The 20,762-nt window shown below is 41.6% G+C and overlaps 3 protein-coding genes and 1 long non-coding RNA gene across 7 annotated transcripts in view; 2 read left to right on the top strand and 2 right to left on the bottom strand.

The window, feature by feature from the left end:
• Nucleotides 1-10,146, top strand: part of LOC139609050 (myoferlin-like) — a 26,451-nt gene extending 16,305 nt beyond the window's left edge. For 2 of the 4 annotated variants that reach the window (XM_071463283.1, XM_071463281.1), the window contains 28 exons: nucleotides 56-170; nucleotides 360-462; nucleotides 628-770; nucleotides 999-1,169; nucleotides 1,364-1,457; nucleotides 1,623-1,700; nucleotides 1,821-2,002; nucleotides 2,234-2,392; nucleotides 2,667-2,768; nucleotides 2,856-3,017; nucleotides 3,120-3,285; nucleotides 3,362-3,438; nucleotides 4,683-4,694; nucleotides 4,796-4,894; nucleotides 4,974-5,102; nucleotides 5,344-5,499; nucleotides 5,589-5,680; nucleotides 5,804-5,974; nucleotides 6,101-6,249; nucleotides 6,709-6,848; nucleotides 6,950-7,038; nucleotides 7,124-7,219; nucleotides 7,485-7,626; nucleotides 7,757-7,856; nucleotides 7,964-8,157; nucleotides 8,500-8,609; nucleotides 8,766-8,913; nucleotides 9,084-10,146. In XM_071463283.1, coding sequence (XP_071319384.1) covers nucleotides 56-170; nucleotides 360-462; nucleotides 628-770; nucleotides 999-1,169; nucleotides 1,364-1,457; nucleotides 1,623-1,700; nucleotides 1,821-2,002; nucleotides 2,234-2,392; nucleotides 2,667-2,768; nucleotides 2,856-3,017; nucleotides 3,120-3,285; nucleotides 3,362-3,438; nucleotides 4,683-4,694; nucleotides 4,796-4,894; nucleotides 4,974-5,102; nucleotides 5,344-5,499; nucleotides 5,589-5,680; nucleotides 5,804-5,974; nucleotides 6,101-6,249; nucleotides 6,709-6,848; nucleotides 6,950-7,038; nucleotides 7,124-7,219; nucleotides 7,485-7,626; nucleotides 7,757-7,856; nucleotides 7,964-8,157; nucleotides 8,500-8,609; nucleotides 8,766-8,913; nucleotides 9,084-9,122 — 3,418 coding nt within the window. In that variant the 3' untranslated portion in view covers nucleotides 9,123-10,146. The remainder of the gene's footprint in view (nucleotides 1-55; nucleotides 171-359; nucleotides 463-627; nucleotides 771-998; nucleotides 1,170-1,363; nucleotides 1,458-1,622; nucleotides 1,701-1,820; nucleotides 2,003-2,233; nucleotides 2,393-2,666; nucleotides 2,769-2,855; nucleotides 3,018-3,119; nucleotides 3,286-3,361; nucleotides 3,439-4,682; nucleotides 4,695-4,795; nucleotides 4,895-4,973; nucleotides 5,103-5,343; nucleotides 5,500-5,588; nucleotides 5,681-5,803; nucleotides 5,975-6,100; nucleotides 6,250-6,708; nucleotides 6,849-6,949; nucleotides 7,039-7,123; nucleotides 7,220-7,484; nucleotides 7,627-7,756; nucleotides 7,857-7,963; nucleotides 8,158-8,499; nucleotides 8,610-8,765; nucleotides 8,914-9,083) is intronic. The other 2 variants (XM_071463284.1, XM_071463282.1) reach the window with 1 other exon arrangement.
• Nucleotides 10,147-10,225: 79 nt separating this feature from the next.
• aarsd1 (alanyl-tRNA synthetase domain containing 1) lies at nucleotides 10,226-13,815 on the bottom strand. Its single transcript, XM_071463308.1, has 12 exons — nucleotides 13,663-13,815; nucleotides 13,063-13,191; nucleotides 12,730-12,889; nucleotides 12,547-12,604; nucleotides 12,271-12,427; nucleotides 11,955-12,071; nucleotides 11,649-11,779; nucleotides 11,488-11,554; nucleotides 11,195-11,286; nucleotides 11,000-11,054; nucleotides 10,825-10,919; nucleotides 10,226-10,740 (listed from the first exon to the last, which is right to left on the bottom strand). Exons 1-12 carry the CDS (start codon nucleotides 13,699-13,701, stop codon nucleotides 10,602-10,604), a joined length of 1,239 nt encoding a protein of 412 aa, XP_071319409.1. The 5' UTR covers nucleotides 13,702-13,815; the 3' UTR covers nucleotides 10,226-10,601.
• Nucleotides 13,816-14,395: 580 nt separating this feature from the next.
• Nucleotides 14,396-16,328, bottom strand: ptges3l (prostaglandin E synthase 3 like). Its single transcript, XM_071463313.1, has 7 exons — nucleotides 16,170-16,328; nucleotides 15,899-16,012; nucleotides 15,632-15,698; nucleotides 15,430-15,528; nucleotides 15,033-15,122; nucleotides 14,787-14,849; nucleotides 14,396-14,596 (listed from the first exon to the last, which is right to left on the bottom strand). Exons 1-7 carry the CDS (start codon nucleotides 16,202-16,204, stop codon nucleotides 14,588-14,590), a joined length of 477 nt encoding a protein of 158 aa, XP_071319414.1. The 5' UTR covers nucleotides 16,205-16,328; the 3' UTR covers nucleotides 14,396-14,587.
• A 1,538-nt stretch (nucleotides 16,329-17,866) lies between these two features.
• LOC139609048 (uncharacterized) lies at nucleotides 17,867-18,927 on the top strand. The gene is made up of 2 exons (XR_011685145.1): nucleotides 17,867-18,181; nucleotides 18,212-18,927. It is a non-coding gene; the product is annotated as an uncharacterized lncRNA (long non-coding RNA).
• The last annotated feature ends 1,835 nt before the right edge of the window (nucleotides 18,928-20,762 follow it).

Genomic DNA, 20,762 nt, shown 5'->3' with positions numbered 1-20,762 from the left:
TTCTGCAATTTACACACACAGATACTACATATGTATGTTTGACATTGTGTTTCAGTTTGCTAACAGAGGCAGATGCAGGACACACTGAGTTCATGGACGAGGTGTTTCAAAATGAGACTCGCTTCCCTGGCGGAGAGTGGAAGGCCGCCTCTGAGCCCTTCACCGATGTGGTGAGAGCGTCACGCTCATATTCAAATGATGTGCAGGGTGGCTTTAAATATCACGCACTCACCAGCACAGTTAATCTTCTTCTGTGTCACTATGACATGCATACTATTATGGCTGGGGCAAACACATGAATGAAATAGACAAATCAAACCATGAATGTGTGCAGCTAACAGGGGTTTTGTGCTGTGCAGAATGGAGAGAAGAGCTGTAACCCTGGAGAGTTTGACTGCCCTCCAGGTTGGACCTGGGAGGACGAGTGGACTGTGGATGACAACAGAGCTGTGGATGATCAAGGTGCAGACATTCACCTGAGTGCTTAAAGCTAAACTCATTATAGCCTCCTTGTCAGATCTGGGCTACATTTACAACAAGTCATAAGATAAACCATATGTTTCTGTATCTGTACTATAATAAAAAACTAATTGTGTGACTGTGCATGTGTGTGGATGTACTCTACAGGCTGGGAGTATGGAGTGACCATTCCTCCAGATGACAAGCCTCGGTCCTGGGTCGCTGCAGAGAAGGTGTACCACGTCCACCGCAGGAGACGGCTGGTTAGGCCACGCAAGAGAGCTGCGCTGCCTTCAGGAGCAGCTGTGGAGGTGAGCATAGGACAGTACTGCAAAATGTAGCTTTATTCATAGTTTGATGTCATGTAAGATCTTTTTAAATAGCAGTTTTTTAATGGTGCAGCTCTGATTATGTCGTAATGATTGACAGACGTGTATCCAGGCGTCTCTGCCACACCTTTATTTTATAGTGTATAATTGAGCATCACGTGTGATTCTAACAGATTTTCATGAAAATTAAAAAAGTACCTTTACACACAGAGGCGGGATAAAGGTGACCCCGAGGGATGGGAATTCTCTTCTCTGATTGGCTGGAAGTTCCACAGGAAGGAGCGTTCATCGGATTCGTTTCGTCGAAGGCGCTGGAGGCGGAAGATGGGACCAGAGGACCGCCTTGGAGCATCTGCCATCTTCCAGCTGGAGGGTGCATTGGTGAGGTTCATAATTTGATTTTCTATAAAATGATGCCATGAAAATACGAACAAGACCTCAGCTCACTGAATCACCAAAGGTTTTCAAATATTTACTTAAACACATTCGCAGTACCATGGTGTGGTTTTTATTAAGCAGTGTGTGACTCATGAACACGTAGAAGCTCTGAGGTAACTGCTGGGTTTACTCTTTAGGGTGTTGATACTGAGGAGAGAGAGAAAGGCTCGAAGGCCGACGCCACCAAACTGTTTGGTGCCAACACACCCACTGTGTCCTGCTCCTTCGACAGTGAGTGACGCAAAAACCAGTGAAAATACAAATTAACATGCTCTTCCATACATATGCATGAATATATACTCTACACTGATGATGAACATGTAAATATACATTATGATACACAGCATGCACATGTGATCTTGTTTCATTTTTATATTTTTTTCCCTCCCTCTGTAGGGTCATATTTGTACCATCTCCGTGTTTACGTCTATCAGGCTCGGAACTTGACATCAATGGACAAAGATAGTTTTTCCGGTATGATTCTTCTTGTCGGTCAAAAATATAAATAAATTCTTATTCTTAAAAATGTAATGAATATAATTGCAAATTGGTTGCTAAGGTAATTATTAAACCAGCTATTTTTTTCCTTCACAGATCCATATGCACATGTCTCCTTCCTGCATGTTAGTAAGACAACAGAGAAGCTGCGAGCGACGCTGAACCCAACCTGGGACCAAACTCTGATTTTCAACGATGTGGAGATTTATGGAGCCCCCCAGAATGTTGTTCAGCGCCCCCCTGATGTTGTGCTGGAGTTCTACGACAATGACCAAGTGGTGGGTTGTCAAAGATAAACGCGGAGAAAGCTTTTATTTGACATAACCAATCCATGTTGTTTCAGTGTGTAATTAATTTATTATGTAATATTCTACACCTGAAATTAACCCTGTGTTGTTCAAAAAAGCCTCTCTGCTCTGTTACATCCCTTGTTTGAATTCTCCAGATTTTAACGTTCCAGTACTTCATTGCATAATCTTGGAAATTGTGCCATGTTATCCTCTGTGTAGGGGAAGGACGAGCTGCTGGGTCGCAGTGTTTGTGTCCCAATGGTGAAACTGAATCCAAACATGGATATCACACCTAAACTTCTGTGGCATCCCATCATCCAGAAGGGACAGAAGGCAGGGGAGGCGCTGGTGGCTGCTGAACTCATCCTTCAAGACAAGGTTTGCAATAATAATCATGTAGAATAGGCTACTTTACAGTATTTGAAACAAGACTTGATTCTAATGGCCTGTGTGAGTATGACCTTATTTAAAACACTAATGTTGCAGCAGAAATGTTTTTCATGTTCATTTATCTCCTGGTACCCTCACATTATAAAGCATCACTGGGATAATCATAGATGAGTTTTTGCTCATACAGGTTGTTTTCCATTGTGTTAAAATTCCTGGTAGAAACAAAAGCATAAGGGTGATCCACACTATCTTGTCTCTTTAGTCAGGTGAGTCAGATCTTCCTCTGGTTCCCCCAAAGAGAGCAGAGAACCTCTACATGGTTCCACAGGGGATCCGGCCCGTGGTGCAGCTCACTGCTGTGGAGGTAAAACACAATCTTAGCTGCTGTCACTCTGAGCTGATAGACATTATGTCTCTAAATCCTCCTCTGTGTGTGCATCTCTGTATGCAGATTCTAGCATGGGGTCTGAGGAACATGAAGCCTTACCAGCTAGCCTCAGTGTCTTCACCCAGCCTGGTGGTGGAGTGTGGGGGGCAGAGGGTGGAGTCAGCCGTCATCAAGAACATGAAGAAGAGCCCTAACTTCCCCAGCTCTGTCCTCTTCATCAAAGTGGTAATGACAGGGTTACTCCAGCTACAGAGTGTGTGTGGGAATTGAATAAGTGTCTGGGATGGAGTTTGATTTTCTGGCATTTTCTCCACACTCTCCATCCAGCTCCTTCCAAAGGATGAGATGTACACACCTCCCATTGTGCTGAAGGTGATCGATCACCGTCCATTTGGCAGGAAGCCTGTGGTGGGTCAGTGCACCATCACTTCTCTGGAGGACTTCAGATGCGACCCATATGTCATCACTGCAGAGGGAGCCATGTCTTCCAAAAGTAAGGAGGCATACAAAAACAATTAACGCAGAGAGACAAAAAGCCCTCTCTAATGTTGTCCCCTCATCATTGATAGTGGCCTTGATGATGGCTTCCCCTTCCAAACATATCTCTATTAACATGGAGGAGTCGAGACCGCTGCTAGAAGCTCAGGTAAACTCTACCACCTTCTTACCACAACCAATCACTAATTCCTTTTGTAGAGTAACAAGTAACTTTGTTTATGACTCTTTGTTTATTGCTCTTTGTTTATTACTCTTTCTAAATATGTTGCCTCTGTTCACTAAGAAGTGCAGAATTTGACTCTGTGGTCAAATTTGACAAACATTATTACTCTGGCTTACAGTTCATGTACAGCATGTCAGCTGCTGTCAACAAAATGGCTTCTCCTACCTCCCACTTTGTATGTATGATTACCTGTTAAAGCTTTCTAATTCACAAGGCTGGGTACCAATGACACTGGAAGGCTGAGATCATTTAATCCACTACAGCAAGCTTGGCAAATGCCTCATTTAATGACACAATGCCATTAATGTATGTGGGAATTGTCATAATAACTGTGATTGTACTTAATTTAATCAGCACTAATTTAATTTGCACATTTTCATATTTTTTTTTTTCACAGCAGGGGCGTAACATGTAAATGGAACAAATTGGGCCCTTGGGCATCTCATGCTGCTTGAAGCAAAAGTTTGGCATTTTAGGAAGGAGGCTTGTTAGCATCATGGTTGCTACAGTAAATAGAAGCCACAGCCAGGAGTTGGTTAGCTTAGTTTGTCAAATATCAAACAGTCTGATTGAAAATGTTGTTTTGGCCAAGGTCTCCCAAGTGCCAGACAAGAAGTTGGTAAAAGTGAGTGAAAAGACAAGTCTTACTCCTCTAATTTACAATTGAATAAACATGTAATAATGGTCATAATTAAAGGACAAATGTTACTCATGGCAGACAAGAATAGGAGAAAGGTCCAGCTGCAGCCTTGCAAACCCTAAAAACCACACCTTCTACAAGCCACGCCCATTATCATAACCCTAACCCACCCATGTTTGTCATTCACACTCATACTCTGGCTGCAGCTGGATATTCATGAAGAAAGCCACCAGTGTCATGTTACATATAAAGGGAAAGGTGATGTTAGCTAGTGAGCCCCCTACAGGCCTGCAGCCTTACTACAGCTGCCCACCTTCAACTGCCCATTGTTACGCCCTTGTTTCACAGATTAGCTGTCAATTGTTGATCTTTTTTATCAACCTGTCCTTCACCATATTTCACTGTTCCACTTTCTTGGCAATATTTGTAGCTTATTGTACGTACTGTATGTACATGTTTTTGCATGTGTTTTCTGATGTATGTGTATGTACAAATGACCTCTGTTTTGTGTCATCTTCTTTCTCCAAAGCATGTAGAGAAGGTGAGCCTTAACAAGAGAAGTATGACTGAGATTTCAGATTCTTATACCAAAGGTAGAGAATTATATATATTTATATTAACATTGTGCAATTTAATCATCAGGAAAAAGAAACAATCGATTGGTGGAGCAAATTCTACGCTTCAGTTGGAGACCAGGAGAAATGTGGCCCTTACCTCAAGAAAGGATACGACACCCTCAAAGTAAGTTGGCCAAATTCTTCTGTACTTCCCACGGTATTGATTTACTTGAGATGACTAAATTGTGACTCTGCATTTTCAGGTGTATGACAGTGAACTGGAGGATGTCCCAGAATTCAAAGGGTTGACAGATTTCTGCAACACTTTCAAACTGCAGCGGGGCAAGAATGAAAATGGGGACGATGACCCCACAGTGGTTGGAGAGTTCAAGGTAGTTTGATACAATTCAGAACAATAGCACTTGATTAGATAGCCTGCAATCCAAAACTGTGTAAGAGATTTTTATTAGTAGCTAATATGTTTTGGTTAATTAAGCACTGGAGAGACTACAGAATGGTATGCAGAGCTATAAAATGAGCTGAGTCTGCTCGGCTCAGGACCAAGTCCCATTTTCAAGGCTTGCAGAAGAGAAAAAGTAAAATCTGATTTGTGTGCGTTCCTCGTACCTGCAGGGTTCATTCAAGGTGTACCCTCTGCCAGACGACCCAGGGGTCGCTCCTCCTCCCCGGCAGTTCAGAGAGCTGCCAGATAGTGGACCTCAGGAGTGTCTGGTCAGGATTTATGTGGTTCGGGCCATAGATCTGCAGCCCAAAGACAATAACGGCAAAGTGAGAATGAATCTCAGCAATAAAAGCAGCATATTTCAACACACCAGTGAGCACCTGCCAGTTAAACTTGTCTTCTCTCTCCTACTTAGTGTGATCCATACATAAAGATATCGCTGGGAAAGAATACCATTGAAGACAGAGACCATTACTTACCCAACACCATCAGCCCTTTGTTTGGACGGTAACATTCATATTCATTTATGAATGAACAAATTGAAACAATGGAGAAATAGTAGACAACATAAATGGGAAGTCTATTGGACCTTCTCACCTCTCCAACACTCTTTTTGTCTGTTTTGTTTAGGATGTTTGAGATGACATGTTTCCTGCCCCAGGACAAGGACCTGAAAATCTCTGTCTATGACTACGATCTCCTGAGCCGTGACGAGAAGGTCGGTGAGACGGTGATTGACCTGGAAAACCGCTTCCTGTCGCGGTATAACGCGTACTGTGGCCTGCCACAAACATACTGCATGTAAGGAAACTCCATGGGCAAGGGTAATCTTAAGGCTGAGGGGGAAATGAGGCAAAAACATAAATAGTCCTCAAAGCACACACTGATGCTCAGTCTCTCCTGGACATATCTCTCTTGCCATCTTAGTTCTGGTATTAACCAGTGGAGGGACCAGCTGAAGCCGTCTCAGATCCTGGAGAACCTGGCCCGTCTAAAAGGCCTGTCAAAACCCAGGACTGAAGACAACGGCACCTCGCTCACCTTCAATGGCAAAGAATACACACTGGCTGAGTTTGGTAATGTCAATGGTTTAATTTAATTATAACTATTTTTCCTCAAGCTACAGTTAAACATAAATGGCCATTTTAAAATGAGGCTTAGTAAAATGTTAATTATACATTAATGAAATCAACCATCTCTTGACCCACACTAATTTTCTCACTGTGTAACAAATAAGTGTGGTGGTCATAGTTACAACCCAAACCACTGTCAGTTACAGTGAGTTTATTTACAACTCTCCTCATAACTTTATTTGTAAAGAGGTAGAAAAGTCTGGTCGTGGGTCTACAGTCAAGTCCAGTTGCTCTTGATTCAACTTTTATTCAGTATCAAATCTTTGTTATTGCACTGTTAATGTAAGAATAGAATACAGTCGTTTGATTGGTTGACATTTATTAGCTGAACCTTTTTCCCCACATCTGATATGTCTGTTATAGTATAAATCTAATCAAGGTGCAAAATGTTTTCACCTCCAGAGAACAACAAGGAAATTCATCAACACTTGGGTCCGACCCGAGAACGACTCTGTCTGCACGTGCTCAGAAAACAGGGACTGGTCCCTGAACATGTGGAGACCAGGACCCTTTACAGCTCCTTCCAGCCTAACCTCTCTCAGGTTAGATATCTTGACTTACACATACTGTGTCTATACAATACACGTCCGTCTACACCTTTTACACAGCCATTCTGTATAACCTGTACCTTGTGTTGATTTAGGGAAGGCTTCAGATGTGGGTGGATGTTTTCCCCAAAAGCATTGGCCTCCCTGGACCTCCCTTTGACATCACACCGCGCAAGGCTAAGAAGTAAGTGCTGGACAGCTCTTCACCACTTGGTCACGGGTCACATCAGATCCCAATGAGCTAACATCCACTGTGTTTGAACGTTCAGGTATTTCCTGCGTGCTGTCATCTGGAACACCACAGATGTGACTTTAGATGAGACGAGCATCACTGGAGAACACATGAGTGACATCTATGTCAAAGGGTACGCTTGATTATTCATTCGAATTAACTTTAGCCCCTGAATTTTATATAATATGTTTGACTTTAGTAATGGTGTTTCTGACATATTACATTTTTGTTGTCTCACCTCATCATGCTGTTTTCATTAACAATAATTTCTTAAATCTAATTTCTAAAAGATTTTTATATTTGTTATATTTTTAACATATTTAAGCAAAACTGTATAGTAGGCATTTACTGTGGAACAGGACAGGATAAATAATCACAACTGTTGCCTCCTGTGCCAGCTGGATGCCAGGCATGGAGGAGGACAAGCAGAAGACAGATGTCCACTACAGGTCTCTGGACGGAGATGGTAACTTTAACTGGAGGTTCGTCTTTGACTTTGACTACCTGCCTGCTGAACAGCTTTGTCTCGTGTCCAAGAAGGTGAGATCTGTCTGGACTATTTACCTATTAGCTTATAATAAAATAAAACCATATTTATTTTTTTTTAAGTAACGTAATGTTGAAAGTGCTAATGGAAAACATATTTTCACATGTTCTTTTTTTTCAACAGGAGCACTTTTGGAGTCTTGACAAAACCGAGTTCAGGATACCCCCCAAGTTCATTGTTCAAATATGGGATAACGACAAATTCTCATTGGATGATTACCTTGGTAAGACACTTCATTTTGAGTGGAAACAAGAAAACCTAACTTTTTTTTAAGTGTCTGGTTTACCTAGAGACATTACAAAACTTGACCACTTTCCTCTGTGATCCCAGGCTCACTGGAGCTGGATTTGCGTGACCTGGTTGCTCCTGCGAAGACCCCAGAGAAGTGCTCTCTGGCAATGATGGATGTGCTGGAAGTTGGAGCTCCACACAAGACAGAGCATGCCAAGTCCCTGTTTGCACAGCAGTCAGTCAGAGGCTGGTGGCCCTGTTCTATTGAAAAGGATGGGGAGAGAGTCCTGGGCGTAAGTATGAATAGAAAGTACACAGACATAGACGAATGCATTTTCTTGAGGTAAACTGCTGTGTTCAAACCTGAACTGTCGAGCAAACGAAAGAGCAATAACAGGGTTGGATCAGGAAGAAATTCCTCCTGCTCCTAGCTCCAGTCTGCTTAAACTGACTGAGAACAGCAGAGGAAAATGGTCTTTTCTGAAATAGGAAATGACCCTTTCTGAGTTTTAGCACCAAAAGCTGGATCTCATATTCATTATTACTAAACAAACAATTTATAAGTCACATGCAGACTCCTGATGAATAGATTCTGCTCCATTTTGAGCTCATGTCTGCTTGTCCTGTGTCTGTAGGGAAAAGTGGAGATGACACTGGAGATTGTAAGTGAAGCAGATTCAGATGAGAAACCTGCAGGAAAAGGCAGGGAGGAACCCAACATGAACCCAAAACTGGACCCTCCCAAGTAAGAACTCAGTGGAATGAATGTGAAGTTACTGTACATTATGTAGATTGGATCTCTGCAGACGTGTCCCATCCATCTTTTCTAGCTGTTCTTAGATTAGTTAGCTAAAATGCATCACAAGCTAACCTTTTGTCCTTCACTCTCCATAATCATCAGACGCCCAGACACATCCTTCTTCTGGTTCACCAACCCCTGTAAGACCATGAAGTTCATAGTGTGGAGAAGGTTCAGGTGCCTCTTCATCGGACTCATCATCCTCACCATAGTGGTTCTCTTCCTCGCCATCCTGTTGTACTCTTTACCGGTAAGGGTAGACTGCTGGATAATATTGGTCATATATTCTGAAATCACGAGGTTGCTGCTATAAAAGATTTGCACTTGTGAGGCAGGTCACAATTATAGAGGAGTGCACTTTATGTACGCAGCGTGAGGGTTAGGTATGCAGTGATTTGATTGTTCTTTTTCCTCTTTCAGAACTACATCTCAATGAAGATTGTGAAGCCTCTGAAATAATTTTACAGTGGAGGAAGAGAAGGACAATATAAAATGTCTACAGGATCAAACTGACTGATCACAACTACTTCCAAACCATCTCAATGTCTTTTTTGTTGCACCTCTATGTCAACAACAGCCAGAGCTGGTGGCATTTTGTGTTTTCAGGTTGTCCTTCCATCTGTCCCACTCTGTTTCTTCTAATGTGGCGCAAACATCCATTTGGACTCAAGGATAAAATGATTGGTGAGGAAATTTGGTGAGGAAAGGTCAGAGGTCAAAGTCACTGTAACCACACAAAACATGTTTTTGGTCATAACTCACAAATTCATACTATAATTGTGACACAACTTAACACAAATGGCTAATAGGATAAAATGATGACATTTTATATCCAAATGGTCAAAGGTCAACTTCACTGTGACATCATTCTGCAAAAACACTTCTGGACGGTAATGAACACTTTAACTCAGGATATTGTTACCGAGCCCTGCAGGTTGGCGGAGGCATACAACCACCAGACGATTTCTCCAGTTTTCTTATTGCATATAGTGTTTTATAAATGGGGAAGGGGTGCTTTCACTTTGCACTGTATCAATGTATTTTACCATGAACACTTTATCTACACCACTAAACTGTGACAGACCTGTGAGCAACACACGAGGAACTGCACATCTGTGATTTGTTTCCAAACCACTGCTTTTATCATCCACACTAAGTAACCTGAAAAAAGAACTCCCTGTACACTGTAATGCAATCTGATATCACAAGTTTTATTTGTTAAGGACACTATGTGCAAATAGTTTGTGTATTGATTCGGCTTGTTTTTAATGGTATTTAGTGGTTATGTTGCACTGGATTGCACAATAATGTAAGATGTTTGTAATATTTATGCATACAGTATGGAAATGAGGCGACACACAACTTTAGTTTCACTGTCTGACAGTTTCAGATAGCATTACATTGTCCAAGGGTTTCTATCTTTATCACTCAGTATATGTCTATTACATAATATGTACAATATATTAAACAATATTAAGAAACAGGTGTTGGTGTGTTATCAGTGGGGAAAAATACATGTTTGTGTCTGACACACTACGAGCAACAGAACTCTGAAAGGGTGATTTTCATTAAGATTTTTATTAGATCTGTGTCTAAATTGCAAATTAATGTGCCACTGACTTGCAGAAATACAGCTCCTACTTCTAAATGCAAGAGTGGAAAAATGAAAAAAAATACTTGAATGAAAACCTGATCACGGAGAAATCACAAGGTTTAACAGCTGATGTTTAAATGAATAAAAACAGTACATGACATTTAACATTCAGATATGTACAGCACATGTACCGAAGTCCCAGTTATATACAATTTCAAGTGAATTATACATTTCTTACACATCCTTTAGTGTTTAGTGATTTTTTTAAGACAGTCCTCATTTCTTCTAACTGTATTGTTTCCCTTAAGCAAATATAAAATATTTGTATTGCGCTGTTACTGGGTTTATTCTTCCTCTGAGGTGTGATGTTTGCAGTGCTGCTGCAGGAACGCCTCCACCTCTCCTCTCTGTGCCAGGCTGTTGGCTTTGCCTTGGAAACGTCCGTTCTTCCCTGCCCCCTTCCCTTGGAGCATCTCTAACACCCTGGAGAGCACAGAGAATCATACAGTGCCAACCGACATTAATGTTTTTTACAGTAAAAGCTAAATATGTGGTGGTGTCTCTTACCGTGGACCCATCTCAGCCACTAGTCCACTGGGTCCAGCCAGCAGAAACAAACCAGGTCCCTTTTCTTCTCCAACAGTGAGGAAAACCAAAGTTTCCTAAGAGCAGACAAAACTAGGCTTAACAAAAATATTTAACTACAAATACCAAGAACTAAGAAGTCAGGTTATGGTCTTACCTCTGTACCAATTTCATTAGCAATGATATTCATGAACTCATTGTCGCCCTCTTTTCTATAGAGAGAAAAAACAATTTTCTTGAGGGTTTAGCTTCAAAGCTGATGATGTCTCACTGCTGTGCATTTTTCAAGATGTTTAACATGAGGACAATGTATAATGCTGTATCCACGGAGCAGCTCTTAGGAATTTCTTACTTGTGCAGGCTGAAGAAGTTGTCTCTCTGGGGATTGTTCTTGAAGTTCTGAGCGATGAGGACAGCCATGTCTCGAAGCAGGCTCAGGTTGGTCTGCCAAAGACATTTTCATGATGGTTAGGGAGTCTGCAATGTGATACAGTGTTTGCCAATGGAAAGATGTCATTTAAGGGGTGCTCTAAATTAATGACCTCTTCTGGCAACTAGCAGGAATTACAACAACATAAATACTAAACTCAAACAGTTCTCAAACACAAGGCAGTGTGGGCAAACCAGTGATGGAGAGATTCTTACTTTCTGTAGAAGCTTAACAGATTTCTGCAACTTGTCAACTGCCTCAACATGCTCATCAGGGCCTGTTCTGTTGAACAATGACAAGGATTTTGTCACTTCAAACTCGCTGAATGAGTTTAACTCCCACTGATGATATTTGATCATTTATACTTTGAACTTACTTCAGAAGAGACACCAGTGAGCGCTCTGTGCTGTAGCTTTTCTCTGCGTACTTCAGTACCCTGTTACCTGCCAGGAAGATCAGGTTGGTTTTGTTTTTCTTTCCTTTCTCAGCTCCCAGTAGCTTTATTACCTAAAATTCAGATCAAAATAAAGCACTCGATGAGAAATTTACTAGAATCACCTGAGATATGACATATGTATAAAATAATGCGTATACAATTTCACAACTTTTGAAGCATTACAAATGAGCCAAAAAATGACACATCCAAGTGCCTGTGTATCAGCATGTGTGTGTGAAGTTGTACCTGTAAGTGACTGAGGTTAGACACATGGGTCCCACAGCACATGTTGGCATCAATGCCCTCGATATCAATGATCCGAATTGGCCCTGCATGATCCTCTGGCAGCCCTCGACTCCGCACCTAGTTCACGCAAACACATGGAACTCATGTAATGTAATGTAAGTGTAACCTTTATTTTTCTGGTCAAGGTAATAGATGCAGCGTATTCAACAGGAGATATGTGTAGAAACTGCATTAAAAATGTTGACTTTTGAGTTATTGATCGCAGTGAGAGGACTGTTGTTTTTTTTTTTAGCAGTAGCAAGAACGATACATGTACCTTTTCCACAGCAGGGTCATCTATAGAGAGAAGCTGAACAGTGACAGGAACATGAGCTCTGATCTTCTCATTAATAGCTTCCTCCAGCGCCTGAAGCTGAGCAGGCTTCACACTGGGAGTGTCCAGCTCAATGGTGCTTCTCTGACGACCCAGTTCCCTGAAAAAAAACAAAAAAACAAAAAAACAAAAAAACAAAAAAAAAACACAAAGAAGACAAGTAATGCCACAAGTCTTTTATTGTTTACAGGGAAAGGAATCTGTGTGGTGGTGAAGTACCAAGATGTGGTCTTGTATCCAAACATTATATCTGCAAGTGCCGTGACCAAATGTTGACCTAGGAGTCAGGAAGAAAACAAATGTAGCTCAGACCAAGTGTACAATAACAATATATGATCACAGTCGTGCATTCGCAGTTACTCCATACTCTGCCCCTGAGCGTATTTGTTTAGTGGTCCTCACCTGAGTGTTGCTGCATGTGGTCAAACCTCCTCCCCCAGTCCACCTTCACCTGCACCTCCTCACCCACCTCCAGAGGTGAACTCACAAAGTGTACAGCTTCTGGTCCCTGCCTCGTCACCCTCAAAACTGGGACATCTCTGATCAGTCCGTGGTCATCCGGCTGAAGGAAGACACAACAAACCATGGAAAGCATATTATACTTTATGGCTTTTGGTGACTTTATTTGATACAAGCAACTCCAAAAGATGCAAAATAAAGCGTTTGACAATAGGACTTGCTTGGTGTAGAAACTGAAACTAATTATTGATATTTGGGGGGAAGAAAATTGCTTACTTGGCCACCTCCCTCTGGAAACAAGATGGTGTCTTGGAGCTTGACATTGAACCCTTTGAGAGTCTCTTTCTTTCCATTGACTTCGTGCTTTAATTCGGCGGGGCTGCAGGACACTACAGAGGTGACAAACTAACGGGGAAATATAAAATGAAAACTTCCACCTGATAGGGAAAGTGGGGCAGGTGCGCAGCTGTTGAAGTGGGTGTGAAGAGTCACTCTCTCACGAAGGTCTGGGTTTGCAGCAACGAGTGGATTAACATGAATGCTTTTAAACTATAAGACACCATGTAAAAGTAAAAATGTCCCATTTCCACTGCATTACCGGCTACATTTAAACTGAGCTTAAAATCACATCAACGATATAAACAGACATACAGTGCTTTTATCACATCATACAAGCGTCTACCTAATCAATGCCAAATCTATGGTTTCGTAAAAAAAAAATCTAAGTACAGTTGGCCTCAGCGGTAGCTGGCTGCTGCTTTCAGTACAGTTTCATTAGCAACTATGCTAACCACTTCTGCAGAGAATGAATGTTAAAGTTCGCCAGGCGTTTTTGTATCTTATTGAACCATTTAGCGCCAGAAAATATTTCCATACCTCTTTCATATAGCAGTCCCGCTGACACTGAAAAGCCATTGTGGAGTGTTTTAGAGGAGTAAATCTGCCTGTAACACGAGTCAACACAGATATAACTGACTCCAGTGCAGCTGTCAGCTTAGTACGGGTACCAAGAGAGTCCAAACTTAGTCACAGCGACTTTGGGTGACTTCGACTTAGTAACTTTCTTTCTTTCTTTTTCTGACAGAAAATCACACAAATGCTGAATAAAAGGAACATTTCAGATTTTGAAAACTTTAACTTTATTGTTCCGAAATATCGTTTTGCCTAAGACAGGGTACAAATACCTGTACATTATTATAATATATTTATGAGCTAGAACCTATGACATATCCTAACATAAAATAAAGTGTATATAAAGTGATAGCATAACATCAAGCCTGGTTTACATCCAACAATCACCATAGGAAAAAAAGTGGTTAAAACACCATTACCAATAATCAGTTATTATATAAAGGACACATAATCTGCTGGCATATCATGAGCTTTTAAAGCATTTTTATGTGTGTATTAATATTAGTGCACATCTGCACCAAGAATGAAATGAGGAATGAATGAGAGAGGCTGGCATCCTTATTGCTGGATTACTGCCATCTGCTGGGGTTACTGAAACAAACAGTCATGTTCTGCAATTCTCATGCTCTAGTACTGAGCCCTTTATTTACCAGACTGTTAACATAAAAGATATTACCCCAAGCACCATAACATCAGATCACGGTTGACAAAATGTATTTTTTATTAAAACTGACGATGATATGTCAGCGTACAGTGGACAATAATAAGTCAATAAATAATCTCATAGAAAATATTACATATGTAAAAACAGTATTTTGAACAATAGCACATCAGATCTTCAGCAATTATTACAAGCTTTGGCAATAGCGGAGAGAAGGTCGTGTGAGTCTCAGTCAGACTGTAGAGGGGAAAAAAAGAAAGTGATCAGTATCAACATTTAAATGATCAATACAGTTTTTGACCGTCTACATAACAGCATGCAAATATAACTTAGAATTAATTAATTCTATGTATGTCTTGAGTTTACTGTAAAATCAGTTCTCCATGTTACATTTTAAAACTAAGCTCTACCAGAACTTTGCACTTACATCACTGAGATCACCCATATCTGGTGTTTCTCCTTTATTACCAATAGCCATTTCTTGGATCATCTGAAAAAGGAAAACCAGGTGTTTACAAAAACACACACATACAGTGGAGTCAAAAAGTCTGAGGCCACTTTCCCGGAACGGGGAATCCAAACCCTCAGAGAAATAATGTGAATATTGCAAAGCACATGCTTCCTAAGTTTTTCAACATTTTCAGAATTTCATTGATCTTATTACTTCACTTACGTCCATGTATCTATCGTACTCTTCCTTCCCCTCATCTTCTTCATGCTCCCAGTCTCTCCAGTTATCAAAGTCTACAGCAATCCAACTGGGCTGCAAAAAAGAACGCAAAACATCACAATTCAAAATTGAATTTACCCAGGAGAAGCTGACAGAGGAGCACCCTGTGTCATAGGTATACAACATAATTTTTTTCCTACTCAAAATGCTGAGGATTCATTGTTTCCTATGTGGGAAATGCAATAGAAGCTTTGAATAAGTTCAGTTTTGAACTAATACCTACAATCTAGTGTCAAGACCATGTCTCACACAACAATCTAAGCAACGTAAAACTCCATCATTCCTGGGGTCATGACAGTCTCCAGAACTAAATGTAGGTAAAGGTAAAAACCTCACTTACCTTAGCAGGATCCTTCTGGAGACGAGGCCATGCAATATCAGACGTCACCTTCCTTAGCAAGACGTTGACGGTGCGGTCATAGACTCTTTCTCTGGAGTCCTTTTAAAGACACACTTAAATTAAATGCCACAGTGACTGTATAGTTCAGCATACAGCATAATAAATATGTTATACTCCACCATGCCTAAAATTGGACACTTACATGGATTTGGACTTTGTCGTAGAAGTACAGCTCATTGTAGAACACGTCATCTGTGTCATTTTTGCAGCTGTTGTGAAAACAGGACAGGGTTCTCAGGGGAACAATTTAGCACAACATAGGCACAATTTGTAGCATTAAACAACTGCCGACAGTATCATTTCGCTCCCTGAAAATGAAGGCTTTTGATAAGATTTTCAACAACTCCTGTTACACTAAAGGCAGAGGTCGAAAGCACAAGAAAGAAAACACAAAATGCCACCTACTCACCATAAAATCAGTTTGTCTGTCTGGATATCAACCTGGACAGCTTTAGGTTTTTGAACCCTGAAGTTGATTGTGACATATTTCTTTCTGTCAAACCACACCGCATGTGCTGGCTGACTGTTAAGACACAGAAAAACAATTGAGCTTATAACTGTAATATATGATCATTTGTATTCGTTTTTTAAGAGTGAAATCTCTTCATGATCAAAAAGATTAGTAAAGAAATTTGGTCAATATTAGTAATGTTAAGAGAAGAGGGACTGGCAGAACTTACCTCTCCTCTGGTCTGACAATTTTGAGCTTGTTCATTCTGATTTTTGCACAAAACTAAAACAGAATCTACCTTCTTATTAGTTTGACTTTGGAAAAGTGAAAAGCATGTGGCTTGTTCGTTCAGGCTGTGTGTTCTAATGTGGTGGCCTGGCCCTGGAAGCTATTTATAGAGCAGCTGGTATCAGCTGCTGGGGAGACATGCCTGCCACAGCCCCTTCCCCTGCCCTTTATGGTCTGTCAGTGGAACTCTCGGGAAAACAGATGCATTTTCTGGGTTCTCCAAGACTCTAGCCACCCCCGACCGGGTGCTTAACAGGGAAAAGGTGGGGGCAGGACAGCACAAAGCAGAAAAGGTCATGCCAACACATGTAAAAACAGTATTTAGAACCATGAAAGTCAGTAAACACCTGATGTAAACTCCACTCAGACTATTACTGTTGTTCTTATCTCTTTTTCTTTGAGTAAAGAAATGATAATATACTTTTCTCTACTTCTTCATTTATTTAGATATTCATTCATTCCCACATTTATTTATTTATTTATAGATTCCCTGTGTCACCTTTGGGCCAAATTGGTCAAAACTCCAGCAACACCAATTTATTGACTAAATCAATAAATTGGTTAATAAAAATCTTTGGTAACATCTCTGGATATGTAATGAATAATACCAAAAAGACCTGGAAACAGATGGATTGTGGGGGATCATCTTGTACTAAGGCTCATACTCATCAGTACTAGACTGGACTGGATTAATACTGTATAAATACTTAATGCCAACATTTGTCATTCCAGTTAAATTAAATCAGTACAAGTGAAATATTATGTATTTATACACAAAATGTACTGTGGAGAAGGGGACAGTGTTTCATTGTATTTGGCAATGCAGGAAGATCAAACTATTTAGATAAGAGGCATGAAACAACGGAAAAGATTGTTTCAAAAAGCACCAAGATGGAGCTTGGGGTTTTTTTCATATTAGCTTTGTACCCAAAGGCCATAATTTTATCAAAAGGAACATATAATTAGAGATCTGGATTTTCTGTTTGCTAAAAGACTAATATCTATGTTTTGGAAACAGTTAACAGACTGAGTATCAAACAATAAGATATAAGAACAAGGAATGGACCAGTGGATAGACTTGATAATGGGGGAGAAGGAGTGATTGTGAAGTGACTTCTCCCAAACCATGCTACATGTTTTGGATGAGACCTCTAGGCAGTAATTATATGAAATTTAATAAAATATCATTTCAGTCATTATTAGTTTATTTTCAATTTAAATATTCTCCTAATCAAAATTACGTCAAAGAAAATCCAAATCAGCAACTGAAAATCAAAAATCCGATCTAATCAAAAAAGATTTCAAATCAGAAATCAATTAAATTGTGGTCTGTCAGCTTTATTGAAATGTCCATAACTCCATCTGCAGCTCTCAGACATGTTTGATCAATAATCAATGATAATCAAAATCAAAATTGATTATTTGACTCTATCACTGTGTTTAGTGTCATTTTAGACCACATCTCCCTTCAGGTCCTGGTAGGCGGAGTTTACATCAGTGCACCTGGGTGCACCTGTCCAGTTCATCCAAGAAGCATTCAGGATCAGGACGAGCTGGTCCTGACATGAGGAAGCACATCACACCCTATATTTTCTACTAAATCATAACTTTTAAGGTGTAATTTCTTCTTGCGTTTCCTTAGTTGAGGAAAAAGGTTGAGATATTTGCAGCAGTGAAAGAGATTTTACAATGGTAAAAATGTTGATTTGCTGCCATTAGCACTTGTGATACCTATTTTAACTTTTATGAAGCAGGTAACATTAAATAAGTTGAACTGCTGACCCACCACACCACTGATCATGTGACCCACAACACTGCGGATCATGTCACCCAACACACCACTGATCTGTGGACATGAAACACCTCCAATACACCTGACCAGAAAGATCATGTGACATAAAACTATAGAGCATCATTAAGATGTGGAAAAGAGGCAGCAAACACTGATTAAAGGTCATTAACCAATCAGAATGGGCTCTACAGGTCATCCACCAATCAGAATGGGCTAAAGAGGTCATGCATGAATCAGAGTGGGCTGATGAGTCACAAACTGACTGAATAAAGTTTAACAGCTTAAAGTCTGAAGAGCTGTTTAAAGCTGAGGTGAAGTCTGTAGCTGAAAGTTTGCTCAAGTATTTTGCATTTTCGCTTCTTGGGAACCACCATCACACAGGATCTCAAATGGGAGCTAAACATCAGCTCCCTCATCAAAAAAGCTCAGCAGAGGATGTATTTCCTGAGGCAATTGAAGAAGTTCAACCTGCCAAGGACTATGATGGTGAACTTCTACACCTCCATCATTGAGTCCATCCTCACCACCTCCATCACCATCTGGTACGCTGCTGCCACGGAGAGGGACAATAACAGACTGCAGCGTATCATCCACTCTGCTGAGAAGGTGATTGGCTGCAATCTTCCATCCCTCCAGGACCTGTACACCTCAAGGACTCTGAGGCGTGCAGGGAAGATTGTAGCTGACTCCTCCCACCCTGGACACAAACTCTTTGTGACACTCCCCTCTGGCAGGAGGCTGCGGTCCTTCAGGACCAAAACCTCTCGCCACAAAAACAGCTTCTTCCCATCTGCTATTAGCCTTATCAACAAGGCTAGAGAGCCCCACTGTTGCTGATCAATTGCACCAATCACCAGAAAAAATTCCTTGTATGTGAAAACATACTTGGCAATAAAACTGATTCTGATTCTGATTCTGATTCTGAAGTAATTGAAGTTCACAGAATAGATGAGAACAGTCTGTCCAGTGACATCATAACTTCTTGTGTATTTGAATTCTGATTCTACCCTGCAGATAGAACCGCGAACATACAGTAGAATCATTCAGTCACCAGAGTAATTCAGACACTGGACAAGCACCAACACAAATCTTCTGGTAGCGACACAAACAACAATAGCAAAGATTTACAACTCCAGCCTGTGTTCCTTTAAGAAGGAAGTTGGATTCCTCAACAATTCACAGAGATTGTTTTTGAGGAAAACATCCTCCATGGATCCACCAAAGAGAGAGACTCCCCAACCCTCCTCATCCACCAAGGAAGCAGCTGGTGAGCCTGACCAAGCACCTCAGCCAGTCAACCCCTGGAAGACTACTCATCTCCAGGAGGTGGTTGGACTGAGGTCCTGCCAACATTTGGATGAGACAGAGTTTCCATCTCTCCAGAGAGAGGCAACAGTATGTCAGACAAGGGAGGCGCAGAAGAGGAAAGACAGGAAGAAGACTAAGAAGACATCCTCCACTCGTCCAGTCAGCTTTGTCTTTGGTTTGACAGTGATACCCCGACAGGCTGCTGCAGAGACAAAACCCAAGTCTGCAGAGAAGACTGAAACAGAGACACACCTGTCTCTGCTTCAGTCTCCAGAACCAGATGTGTCTCTGTCTGCATCTTCCGTACCTCTGGAGGCAGAGACAGATGTGTCTCTGCATCCACCTGAAGCAGACCTTGGCACTGACCCTAAGGATGTAGATCTGGATCTGAGCAAAGAGACCTTCATACAAATTCCTGAGTTAGAGCTCAATCGGCTTATGGACGAGAAGGAGATGAAGATCTTCCTGCTGGAAGAGGAAAATGGAGCCCTGACCATGGAGGCAGAGCAGCTGAGGGTTCACCTGACCAATGTGATGGAAGAGAAAATGGGTCTTATTGTCGACCTGTCGTCAGCGGGGAAACAGGAATGGGATGCTGACAAGAAAATCCAGCAGTTAGAGGCAGCTCTCAAAGCAGCAACAGAGAAGAGGAAGGAGGCTAAGACCTGCCTGGAAAGACAGGTGGAGGAAACCTGCAGGATGAAAACTGCACTGGTCCAGACCAAAAACAGCCTGCAACAGTCTGAACACCAGTGGGAGGAGGAGAGGTCCCGTCTCCTGACAGAGCAACTGCAAGAAACCTCCAGCCTTACAGCAGCAGTGGTACAGGCTCAGCAAGCCCTGGACCAGGAGAGGCTTCAATGGCAAAAAGAAAAGGCGTGCCTCCTGGAGTCTCTGAGGAGCATGAAGCAAGCCCTGGAGGACAGGGAGCAAGAGAGAGTGAGATGTAGGGAGGACCTGATGGGCAAATTAATCACTCTGGAGAGTCAGATGGAGGATATTCAGAAGAAACCCAAGAGGAAATCTCTTTGGAAACGATTCCTCAAGCTCTTCAGAAGATGAACTGGGGGGGCACCTGAGTTCACTCTGCCCCCCTAAACAACACCATCCCTAACCCATGGCCATACTCCTTCTCTCTCCCTCCTCACCTCTCTAACCCTCTTACCCTCTGCTCTCAACTTCTCTCCTACACCCCCCCCCCCCCGTCTCTTTGCCTACATCCCCCTTACCCCCATCCCTTTACCCCATTACCCCCCATCCCTTTACCCCTTTACCCTTTTACCCCCACCATGACCCTACTCCTTCTCCCTCCCTCCTCACCTTCCTAACCCTCTTACACCCTGCCCTCAACTTCACTCCTACACCCCCTGTCTCTTTGCCTTCATCCCCCTTACCCCCCCCATCCCTTTACCCCATTACCCCTCATCCCTTTAC

Source organism: Trachinotus anak, unplaced genomic scaffold (genome assembly GCF_046630095.1).
Source record: "Trachinotus anak isolate AG129_WGS33_773 ecotype Australia unplaced genomic scaffold, CSIRO_AGI_Tana_v1 ptg000025l, whole genome shotgun sequence".
NCBI lineage: Eukaryota > Metazoa > Chordata > Actinopteri > Carangiformes > Carangidae > Trachinotus > Trachinotus anak.
This window is presented reverse-complemented; position numbering and strand designations above follow the sequence as displayed.

What these genes read in the sequence shown, in the direction of transcription:
- aarsd1 (XM_071463308.1), bottom strand. Translation starts at nt 13,701, where the DNA reads ATGGCTTTTCAGTGTCAGCGGGACTGCTATATGAAAGAG. An exon ending in GGATACAAGACCACATCTTG is followed by an intron (nt 12,428 to 12,546) that starts GTACTTCACCAC and finishes GTTTTTTTTCAG; the next exon opens with GGAACTGGGTCGTCAGAGAA. An exon ending in AACTTCTTCAGCCTGCACAA is followed by an intron (nt 11,055 to 11,194) that starts GTAAGAAATTCC and finishes TTCTCTCTATAG; the next exon opens with AAAAGAGGGCGACAATGAGT.
- ptges3l (XM_071463313.1), bottom strand. Translation starts at nt 16,204, where the DNA reads ATGAACAAGCTCAAAATTGTCAGACCAGAGGAGAG. An exon ending in ATTGTCAGACCAGAGGAGAG is followed by an intron (nt 16,013 to 16,169) that starts GTAAGTTCTGCC and finishes GTGTCTTAACAG; the next exon opens with TCAGCCAGCACATGCGGTGT. An exon ending in ACGACAAAGTCCAAATCCAT is followed by an intron (nt 15,529 to 15,631) that starts GTAAGTGTCCAA and finishes TGTCTTTAAAAG; the next exon opens with GACTCCAGAGAAAGAGTCTA.